Consider the following 12385-nt stretch of genomic DNA (forward strand, 5'->3'; position numbering starts at 1 on the left):
TATCAAATAACAAATAATTGTGGAAGAACTCAACACATCCCTGTCACCATTTGGTAGGTCAATCAGACTGAAATCCAACAAAAATATACTAGCTCTGAAAAGAGAAATGGAAGAAAGAGGCCTAGTGTATAGATAGATAGATAGATAGATAGATAGATAGATAGATAGATAGATAGATAGATAGATAGATAGATGATTGATAGATAGATAGATAGATAGATAGATAGATAGATAGATGATAGATAGATGATAGATTGATAGATAGATAGATAGATAGATAGATAGATAGATAGATAGATAGATAGATAGATAGGTAGGTAGATAGATATAGATAGATAGATAGATAGATAGATAGATAGATAGATAGATAGATAGATAGATAGATAGATAGATAGATAGAGGACACTCCATTCCCAGAAACCTGGATACACATTCTTCTCCAATGTAAATGGGACATTCTCCAGGCCAATCACTGCTAAAGAAAATAAATAGTACACCAGGCGGGGAAAATCCGCGAAAGTACACCAGCCCAGTGGGGCTCAGCTGTGAAAGACTGTGAGTGTGACCTGTCTATGTCTGTCTACTGTCCTCTTGCGTGAAACTCTTGCGAGTGGGGCAAAAAGAGCCTCCAGAAACCTCGCTCGCCCAGACGCCATTTTCTGGGAGGGACTTCAGAGCATAAAAACCGGCTAACCTTTGCAAAAGCTGGCTCCCTGTGTGTGACACCAGGCGGGGAAAATCCGCGAAAGTACACCGGCCCAGTGGGGCTCAGCTGTGAAAGACTGTGAGTGTGACCTGTCTATGTCTGTCTACTGTCCTCTTGCGTGAAACTCTTGCGAGTGGGGCAAAAAGAGGCTCAGAGGAGCACGGCTGCTCCGCTTCGCTACGCGGCCGTGCACTCTTTCTAAGGAAAGAACTCCATTGCAACAAGAAGGAAAAATCACACTAAGAACGGCGCTATATCACAGAAGCAAACATTTCTCTCTGGACTGTCTTCTCTGTTGCATGCTCAGGCCCAAGATTTGACCCAGTGTGAGGCTTCATCCACAGAGGACTCCCCTCCCATAGAGGCAAGTCAGCCCATCCAGAAAGGGAGGAGCCAGAGGAGTGTGCTGCCTACATCATATAGACAATGAATACCACTACAACACGTAGAAAAACCCACAATACAAGTGTGACAATGGGGAAACAACGCAGGCCAGCATCAGACATAGAGAATGAAGATGACAATTCTGAGGACCAGATAATGACTGAACAACTAATCAACCTCTCAGATAAGGACTTTAGACTAGCAATATGGAAGGTGCTCAACAGACTCCAAGAAACCATGGATCGAGTTGAACAGAACACTAATAAGAACCAAGAAAATATGAAGGCAGAAATGACAAAACTCCAAACTGAAATAACATGTCAACTAACAGGACTGAAAAAGTCAGTAAACGAAGTGAATGACAAAATGGATAAGCTCTGGGACAGGGTATCAGAAGCTGAGAATAGACTTGGTGCTGTGGAAGATGAGATACATAACAATTCCATACAGCAGGAGAGATTGGACAAAAAACTTAAAGCAAATGAGCAGACAATGGAAAAATTAGTCAAAGAATGGGAACAGACGAAAATAGAAGTCTATGATAAGATCAACAGAAACAACTTAAGAATCATTGGAGTCCCAGAGACCCAGGAAGAAAATTTCCAGGAAGAATCAATGGTCAAGAACATCATTAAAGAGAAACTTCCAGAGCTAAAGAATATATGTGATCAAATCCTGCATGCCCGAAGAGTACCAACCAAAAGAGACCCCAGAAAAACCACCCCAAGACACATCCTAGTCACAATGACAAATCCCACAGATAGAGACAGAATTCTGAAAACAGCAAGATCAAAAGGGGAAATCATGTTCAAGCAAGCTTCCCTGAGATTTACAGCAGACCTGTCACCAGAAACGCTCAATGCCAGAAAGCAGTGGTGGGATATTGTGACAAGACTGAATGAAATGAATGCTTCACCCAGAATACTATACCCAGCAAAACTCACTTTCCGGTTTGATGGAAGAATACATGGTTTCACAGACAAAAAACAGCTCAGAAACTTCACAGACACAAAACCAGTCTTAAGAGAATAACTGAAAGACCTAATCTAAGACAAGACTACCCAAAAGACACACCAAATTTTGAAATAAAGATGGCGTTAAATCCCAGGACAATTCTTTCTCTTAACGTCAATGGACTAAATGCACCAGTTAAGAGACACAGAGTGGCTAAATGGATCAAAAAACTCAATCCAACCTTCTGCTGCCTACAAGAAACGCACCTGAATAGTCAGAACAAACATAGACTCAAAATAAAAGGCTGGAGAAAAGTTATCCAAGCAAACAACACCCATAAAAAAGCTGGAGTGGCCATACTAATATCAGATAATGCAAACTTTATACTCAGGAAGGTTGTAAGGGACAAAGACGGACATTTTATATTAATCAAGGGGTACGTAGAGCAGGAAGAATTCACTCTCCTAAACATATATGCACCGAATGAGGGGCCAGCAAAATATTTAATACAACTGTTGACAAATCTGAAAAATAATATCAACAACAACACAATAATTGTGGGGGACCTTAACACGGCTTTGTCAACACTGGACAGGTCAACCAGACTGAAACCCAACAAGAATATACTAGACCTGAGGAGAGAAATGGAAGAAAGAGGCCTACTGGATATATATAGGACACTCCATCCCCAGAAACCTGGATACACATTCTTCTCCAATGTACATGGGACATTCTCCAGGATAGACTACATGCTGGCACATAAAACATACCTCCATAAGATCAAGAGGATAGAAATTTTGCAGACTACCTTCGCTGACCACAAGGCTCTGAAATTATTTGTGAACTCCAAAGGGACTCAGAAGAAACACTTTAACACCTGGAAGTTAAACAGCCTCATGCTCAATAACCAGTGGGTCCGAGATGAAATCAAGGAGGAAATCAAAAGGTTCCTGGAAACAAATGACAATAAAGACACAAACTCTCAGAACTTATGGGACACAGCAAAAGCAGTACTGAGAGGAAAATTTATAGCTTTGCAAGCACACATCAGGAAGGAAGAAGGAGCTTACCTGAGTAGCTTAATGACACAGCTAATAGAACTAGAAAATGCTCAACAAAAGGACCCAAGAATAGGAAGACAGAAGGAAATAACAAAGCTGAGAGCAGAAATCAACGAAGTGGAAACTCAAAAAACAATCCGAAAGATCAACGAAAGCAGAAGTTGGTTCTTTGAAAAAATAAACAAGATTGATAGACCACTGGCAAACCTAACAAAGAAAGAGAGAGAGAGAAACTTGATAACTCGTATCAGGAATGAAAAAGGAGAGATCACTACTGATATGACAGAGATTCAAAGGGTAATCAGAAACTACTTTGAAAAACTCTACGCCACTAAAAATGAGAACCTGGAACAAATGGATAAATTCTTGGACTCTTATAATCTTCCACGGTTGAAGGAAGAGGATGTAGCATATCTAAACACCCCCATCACCATTGATGAAATTAAAACAGTAATCAAATGTCTGCCGAAAAACAAAAGCCCAGGTCCAGATGGATTCACTAATGAATTCTATCAAACTTTCCAAGAGGAACTACTGCCAATCTTGGCAAGACTCTTTCATGAAATTGAAGAAACAGAAACACTTCCAAATAGCTTTTATGAAGCCAACATCACCTTGATACCTAAACCAGACAGAGACGCTACCAAAAAAGAAAATTACAGACCAATATCACTGATGAATGCAGATGCAAAGATCCTCAACAAAATCCTGGCAAATAGGATTCAATGCCTCGTTAAGAAGATCATCCACTACGATCAAGTAGGTTTCATCCCAGGAATGCAAGGCTGGTTTAACATCCGTAAATCTATCAACATAATACACAACATCAATAACAAGAAAAATAAAAACCACATGATCATATCAATAGATGCAGAGAAAGCATTTGATAAGGTCCAACACCCATTCTTGATCAAAACTCTCAGCAAGATGGGAATGGAGGGAACCTTTCTCAATATAGTGAAGGCCATCTACCACAAGCCAGTGGCAAATATTATCCTCAATGGAGAAAAACTGAAAGCCTTCCCTCTAAATTCTGGCACAAGACAAGGCTGTCCTCTCTCACCACTCCTATTCAACATAGCACTGGAAGTACTTGCTATAGCGATTAGGCAAGAAAAGGATATCAAGGGAATCCAGATAGGAAAGGAAGAAGTCAAGCTCTCACTGTTTGCAGATGACATGATACTCTACTTAGAAAACCCTAAAGACTCTATCAAAAAGCTTCTAGAAACAATAGACTCATATAGCAAGGTGGCAGGCTACAAAATTAACACACAAAAATCAATGGCCTTTCTATATACCAATAGTAATAAGGATGAAATGGACATTAAGAAAACAACCCCATTCACAATAGTACCACACAAACTCAAATATCTTGGAATCAACTTGACTAAATATGTGAAGGACCTATACAAAGAAAACTATAAAACTCTGCTCCAAGAAATAAGAGAGGACACACGGAAATGGAAACACATACCCTGCTCATGGATTGGCAGGATTAACATCATCAAAATGTCAATACTCCCCAAGGCATTATACAGATTTAATGCCATCCCTCTAAAGATACCCATGACATTCTTCAAAGAAGTGGATCAGACACTTTTGAAATTCATTTGGAACAATAAACACCCTCGAATAGCTAAAGCAATCATTGGGAAAAAGAATATGGGAGGAATTACTTTTCCCAACTTTAAACTGTACTACAAAGCAACAATTATCAAAACAGCATGGTATTGGAATAAGGATAGGTCCTCAGATCAGTGGAATAGGCTTGAATACTCAGAAAATGTTCCCCAGAGATACAACCATCTAATTTTTGATAAAGGAGCAGGAAATCCTAAATGGAGCAGGGAAAGCCTCTTCAACAAGTGGTGTTGGCACAATTGGATAGCCACTTGCAAAAAATTAAACTTAGACCCCCAGCTAACATCATGTACAAAGGTAAAATCCAAATGGATTAAAGACCTCGATATCAGCCCCAAAACCATAAGATATATAGAACAGCACATAGGCAAAACACTACAGGACATTACAGGCATCTTCAAGGAGGAAACTGCACTCTCCAAGCAAGTGAAAGCAGAGATTAACAGATGGGAATATATTAAGCTGAGAAGCTTCTGCACCTCAAAGGAAATAGTGCCCAGGATACAAGAGCCACCCACTGAGTGGGAGAAACTATTCACCCAATACCCATCAGATAAGGGGCTAATCTCCAAAATATACAAGGCACTGACAGAACTTTACAAGAAAAAAACATCTAACCCCATCAAAAAATGGGGAGAAGAAATGAACAGACACTTTGACAAAGAAGAAATACGCATGGCATGGCCAAAAGACACATGAAAAAATGTTCCACATCACTAATCATCAGGGAGATGCAAATCAAAACAACGATGAGATACCACCTCACACCCCAGAGAATGGCACACATCACAAAGAATGAGAATAAACAGTGTTGGCGGGGATGTGGAGAGAAAGGAACTCTTATCCACTGCTGGTGGGAATGCTGTCTAGTTCAACCTTTATGGAAAGCGATATGGAGATTCCTCCAAAAACTGGAAATCGAGCTCCCATACGATCCAGCTATACCACTCCTAGGAATATACCCTAGGAACACAAAAATACAATACAAAAACCCCTTCCTTACACCTATATTCATTGCAGCTCTATTTACCATAGCAAGACTCTGGAAACAACCAAGATGCCCTTCAACAGACGAATGGCTAAAGAAACTGTGGTACATATACACAATGGAATATTATGCAGCTGTCAGGAGAGATGAAGTCATGAAATTTTCCTATACATGGATGTACATGGAATCTATTATGCTGAGTGAAATAAGTCAGAGAGAGAGAGAAAAACGCAGAATGGTCTCACTCATCTATGGGTTTTAAGAAAAATGAAAGACACCCTTGTAATAATAATTTTCAGACACAAAAGAGAAAAGAGCTGGAAGTTCCAGCTCACCTCAGGAAGCTCACCACAAAGAGTGATGAGTTTAGTTAGAGAAATAACTACATTTTGAACTGTCCTAATATTGAGAATATATGAGGGAAATGTAGAGCCTGTTTAGGGTACAGGCGGGGGTTGGGGGGGGAGGAGGGAGATTTGGGACTTGGGTGATGGGAATGTTGCACTGGTGATGGGTGGTGTTCCTTTTATGACTGAAACCCAAACACAATCATGTATGTAATCAAGGTGTTTAAATAAAAAAAAAATTAAAAAAAAAAGAAAGAAAATAAATAGTAATTAAGAAACTCCCCAAGAAGAAAAGTACATGGCCATATGGCTTTACTGGCTAATTCTATCAAACATTTGGAGAGGCATTACTACCATTACTCAGGTTCTTCCAAAACATTGAAAAGACAAGGATCATCCCTAATTCCTTTTATGAGCCAAATGTCATACTCATCCCAAAGCTGACAAAAATACCACCAAGAAAGAAAAATAATGACCAATTTTACTAATAAACATGGATGCAAAATTCCTGAACAAAATTTTAGCAAACTGACTCAGCTCCAGAGGGATCCCCAGCTTAAGGATACTACCTGATCTCTACCGTTGCAAACCATTTCTCAGACTTAATAAGACCACAGCATGGGACAAAACTCTGCCCTGGATCTCATCTGCAAGACTATCTCAAAATACTTAATGGGGATATCTATATTTGTCTTGTATGTTTAATTTCTTAATACTATACCTTTTAGTGTGTTTGTTTCCTAATGTAAAGCTAGTCTCTTTCATTTTCTTTGCGGGGTACACCCACTGATGCTCAGGGGTTACTCCTAGCTATATGCTCAGAAATTACTCCTGGCTTGGGGAACCATATGGGTTACCAAGGGATTGAACCATGGTTCATCCTAGGTCAGCCACGTGCAAAGCAAATGCCCTACTGCTGCACCATCGCTCCAGCCCACATCCCTTTTTCTTTTTAATTCTAATTTTTTGTTTGTTTGTTTGTTTTGGTTCTTCTTAGTATAAAATTCTAGTAGAATAGTCTTGCTTGGGATAAACCAAGATCAGAACCAGGGCACAGGAATTGTACAGCTTGTCCTTTTTTGCCCCAAATGTACCTACAATATGATATCATTCATTTTTGCATAGGCACACTAAAATGGGGAAATCTTATGTCTAGAAACAATTTCTTATCTACTAGGGATAAGAACCCATAAATTTTATAATACAAGGCTACTTCCACACTGAATATATGTGATGGGGACTCAACTTAGACCTCATGTGATCGAACATCAACTCTCCAACCCCAAATCCCAGATCCCAACCTTAGAACTGTCACAGTTCCCTGCAGCAGGAGCATGAAGTAAATTTCCAAGTATCTAGTCCTTAGTACACTCTGGTACCATCTTGCCCAGGGTAGGTTCATAATCAGCCTGTCGATGAGGAAACAGCAACAACTTGATCTAAGGGCAGGTTGCCCTACCTCATAACCTAACAATGAGATGATATCAGAGGATAATCTGTCCTTTAATATGTGCAAAAAAACAAGATCACTAAATACAGAAAATGGACTACAACAACCATGACTAAGTAGAACTTCTGGAACCATAAAGACTCTATCCTAGACTTTGTCCTAGGATCTGTGCAAAAACCAAGGTCTCCAATTACAGAAGACGATTTTGACAACCACAACTGAGCAGAACATTTACTAGCACCACAAAGAAAGATTTTAGGGTTCGACAATTAACAGGTCCATGACAGCATGCTTTCAAAGGTGGAGAATCCTGTATCTTATGTTAAGGAAATTTCTTTTCAAATTTTTCCAATACTTGATGTGCGTATGCAAAAAAAAATCTCACCATACCATCCCCCTCTTTTTTATTCATATTTATAGCTTCTAGACAGGGGATCCCACCCATTTTCTTAATTTTTTAATCAGAACCATAGAATATGAATCATCTTCTTCTGCCTCATATTTCTATGTCTTCCTACAAATTGAGAAACAAAGTGGATGGTACCAGGGGCCAAGCAGTCTTATGAGCATTGAGTGGAAATAAAAAATTATCAGATTTAAATATCCAACTCAAAACTAATGATAATAGAATCAAAAGACCCAAACCACAACAAGCTATACATAAAGGGACCTGTTACACTAGAAGTCCAGGGGTCTAAAGGAGCTAAGGGTGGATGTATGGGATACATGCTGGGAGCAGTGGCAGAGAAAGGTCATTACTAGTGTGAGAATTCCCCTAATTCACTCTCACTGTGTACTTAAATATAACTGTGAAAGACTTGTAATTCACATTGGTCTCAATAAAAATTAAAATAAAAAGAACTTGGAAGCAATAGCAAAATAACCAGCCATTTCTTTTCCAAAAAAAAAAAAAAAGATTTGTAGTTGAGATGTCACAGAGAGAAGAAACTTAAATATCACTCTTGTATGGGGAGCATCAGGAATGAAACTTATGTCTCACATTTCCAAAACTATAACTATCACTTTTTTTTTGTTTGTTTTTGGGTCACACCCAGCAGCACTCAGGGGTTACTCCTGGCTCTATACTCGGAAATCGCTCCTGGTATCACTTTTGATGCTGAGTTATCCCATAATTTTAACTTTTTTTATGTAAAATCTGAGCAAATGACTTAATGTTTCTGAACCTTAATTTCTAAAATTATATAAAAAAATCCATCCTCACAGGATATTATCATAATTCAGTTAAGTCTGCTTCAAAAGGTGTTTTATGAATTTAAAGATTTTTATAACTGTCTGCTTTTATAGTAAATGTTACAATAATCTTCGATTTTTCTCTTCTCTCTCTTTCTGTCTCTTCCCCTTTACCATTCATTCTGAAGAATGCTAATACTTTCTTATGAACTTCTATGGACAAATCCAGTAAGTAGGAACTAAGATTTTAAACCAACAGCTATCAAATAACAAAGGTCCTTAGTCCAATGCCTGGGAAGAGCAAAATCTTGCCTAAGATAGCATGAGAGAGCTCGGAAGTGAGTCTTCATAGGAGATCATAGCCACATTTAATAACTTGACCATCCTTCATTGAAATACATAGCCACACAGTTAAAACTCATTCAAATTACTGACCAGAGAAATTGTGAGGTAACAAACATTTGTTTTAGTAACTAAAATTTGTAGAATTTTGTCATACAAAAAAAAAAAACCTTTACCAAACATTCCAAGGAAGTGCTCACCTATGAGACCAAACATAGAAAGGTTTTTTATTTAGTCAGTAATAAAAGGAATTTCATTGTATTATTTTACTCCCATTTCTAGGGATAATGCAACTTTTATTGTAAAGACTAAGAATTTATGACTATAGGAGGCTTGCCACAAAGAGAAGATAGCACAGTTAGAGTAGAGAATGGTCTACTATAAAAGTGGTAGTTGGAACTCATCACTCTGGACAAGAACTGGTTGATGAATGAAGATAAAGTGACATGCATGGCACCCCTTCATTAACAGTTGTGCAAACCAGTGTCACAAAAGAAGAGTGAGTGAGAATGAAATAAAATGCTTGAAGCAGGGGAAAGGTAGATGGGAGGGAAGAAGGCATCTGGGAGGGTGAGAGGGAAACTGAGGACATAGGTAGCAGGAAATGTGCACTGGTGAAGGTTTTACATTGTATGACTATACTCAGCCATGAACAACATTGTTTATCTGTGAACAAAAACTGTATTATGAACAACCTTGTAACCCAGGTGTTTACATTTTAAAAAAAAGAATTTATGACTATTAAATATTATGTAAATGAAGCCATTCTATATATAGCAAATTTTGATAAGACAATCAAAAATAGTGGATACATTGGTAGGATGTTTTACCTTGTATGTGGCCTACCCAAATTTTATCCCTGGTACTCCATACAGTCCTCTGAACCCACCAGAAGTGATCCTGGAGTGCAGAATCAGGCACAAAAAAACAACAAAAAAATATCTGACACATTGATGCAGTCTAAGGGGTCATAATTGGGCCCAGGTATAGGATAATGGAGGAAACAAAGCATTTGACTTGCACATTACTTCAAAATAATGGTAAGTTGAAATTTTAGATATTTCTTTTAAAAGCAAAGTAAAAGTTGACTTTGTGAGAACAGTAAGATCAGATGCCAGGCGCTATACTGGGGCTGGATCCCATGACATAATATTGTTTGCACTTCACCTCAGTCCTAAGTCCAGGAAGATTTGCATCAATATTAACCTTCTTACTTTTCTATGCATAATTCTATATAAAGACCAACATAATATATGCACATACACACAAAATGGGTTTAGTAGTAATTTTCATGGTCTAAGAACACAGGGTCTAGAATGGTATGAGTCTTAAAGTCATGCGATTCAAATACTAGACTGAGGCTGTTATCCAGGCACATATGTAGAGATGGGTTTCAAGAGGAACCACAGAATGCAAATTATTGAGCTGTTCATTGAATGTTTCTTAAGAGTTTCCACTGAATTGCACATCATTTTAAGACACAAAATTGAAGACACTTCCTTTTGACAGTGATAACAAAGAATACATTTATCTTTAAGTTGATTTCCTAAAGTTCTCTATCTTTAAGTACACTGTTTTATTAAAGTTCCCTCTTATGGTTCTATGTGGTTATGTAGTGATTTGTCTCTATAATAACTAGCAATCATCACAGTTCACCACAGTCCCCAACCAGCACAAGTTGAAAGATCTAACCAGCTGAGTTTGAGACTGGTCTTTACAGTTCAAAATTTTAGTCTTCATGTCAGTAGATTGCACTGTGACTCATTTTCCTTCTAGGTGAAATGAAATACAGAGTTTTCTATCACTCTTATCTCCAGCTCACTGCCTGTGTGTCCTTTAAGTCTCACATAGCATCTCATCGTCACCGCACACCTGTTTCCCATATCCCACTAAATGAATTTCTTCTGAGCCCAACTTTGGGTTTACCAAACAGGAAAACACTGCAAGCTCTGACCTTCTACACTCAGCTTGTTTTCATTCCCTTTTCACATTTTGAAAAGGAAAAGTTAGCTAACGCTTGCCCTCTAGGGTGGGAAATGTGAAAGTCGCTGCATGTTTCAAAGCTAAATGCCTGAGTTGAAACCGCAACCAACCCCTCCAGGGCGTGGAGCCCAAGAACCTGTGCCATGAACAGTCTTTCCATCCACCAAATGGAAATTGTAGAACTGAAGGTGCCTAACTGGACCCTGTTCTTACCCTCTCGCCAACTACAGTAAACCTGTTTCTGTCCAGTTGGAGCTGCAACGTGGAGCCAAACATCTGGAAGAATTTAACACCAGTTAGTTCAGACACAGGAAAACATTGTTCAAAGTAAACACTGGAATTTCTCTCTCATCATCCAGGAATGTGGAGCCAGCAGAGTTGAGATCAGCAGCTTCTCAGAAAAGCATCAGTAAGCTTCAGACCTAGAGGTCTGGGAGGAGTTTCAAGACTGTTTTCTGGCTAAAATACATCAAGACTGGGAGGTCCGCATATTGGATCTCTCTCCTACCTAACGGATATGAGCAATAATGCCCACAGATTCCAGCTACAGAACTTATTTTTTCTCCAAAAGAACCAGCCTGCATACAAAGGCTCCACATGTCCCTCACCTTGAGGAAAAGCAAAGTGAGGGAGGCAAAGTGAACCAAAAAGGGACTCAGAATCCTCTGGGACTTTGCGCTTCCTCTGCCTTCAGCTGAGTGAGTTGTTTTTCCCACGAAAGAAAGGAGGCCCTGTGTACATGCGAGAGTGCCTGTCTCTGAGAAATGTCTATGCAGATGGAATGTAGTCACTTCTTTCATTTCTCTTTGATTGAGAGTTAACTAATTCCATTTCTCAAAGCCAGAGGGAGTCCCTGGCCCCTTTCTTCATTTCCTCTGACAGCGAAGAGGATAGAACGGTCTACTTTCCCTTGTGGCTCACAGATATCAGAAATATGGTACTAGTTAGGTCATGTGACATTGTATTCCTCTGCCCAAACTTTTACCTGGACCCTATTGACAAAAAGGCTGACCTGAAATAAATTTATTAAAAATTTCTGATAGCCAGTATATGGAGGAAGACCAGAAAATTGAAAAGCATGAAGAGCCTTGAGCTTTAGTGACCACAAGAAGCTTGGAGGCAGGTCCCATCAGTGTTACTCTTGGGACTTCCAGGACAGCAGCAGCTAACTTGGTCCAGCAGAAACATACTAAACAAACAACTAAACATTCAGAGTGACTGCCTGTCTTTCCCTCACCTACCCAACCATATGCCCATGAAGCTGTGTTTTGCACTACATTGAACAAAGGAGTACCATACATATCATTTTATACCCTTTCAGCACCTAGTTCTTGT

General features: G+C 39.1%; 1 protein-coding gene across 1 annotated transcript in view; it reads right to left on the reverse strand.

Annotated features, from left to right (window-relative positions):
* The window catches only part of CDRT4 (CMT1A duplicated region transcript 4), a 66680-nt gene that overhangs the window by 51100 nt on the left and 3195 nt on the right, over positions 1–12385 (reverse strand). Inside the window, exon 2 of the mRNA XM_049777657.1 lies at positions 11264–11326. Within this exon, the coding sequence (XP_049633614.1) occupies positions 11264–11326 (63 nt within the window). The remainder of the gene's footprint in view (positions 1–11263; positions 11327–12385) is intronic.

The sequence above is a fragment of the Suncus etruscus genome, chromosome 7 (genome assembly GCF_024139225.1).
Source record: "Suncus etruscus isolate mSunEtr1 chromosome 7, mSunEtr1.pri.cur, whole genome shotgun sequence".
NCBI lineage: Eukaryota > Metazoa > Chordata > Mammalia > Eulipotyphla > Soricidae > Suncus > Suncus etruscus.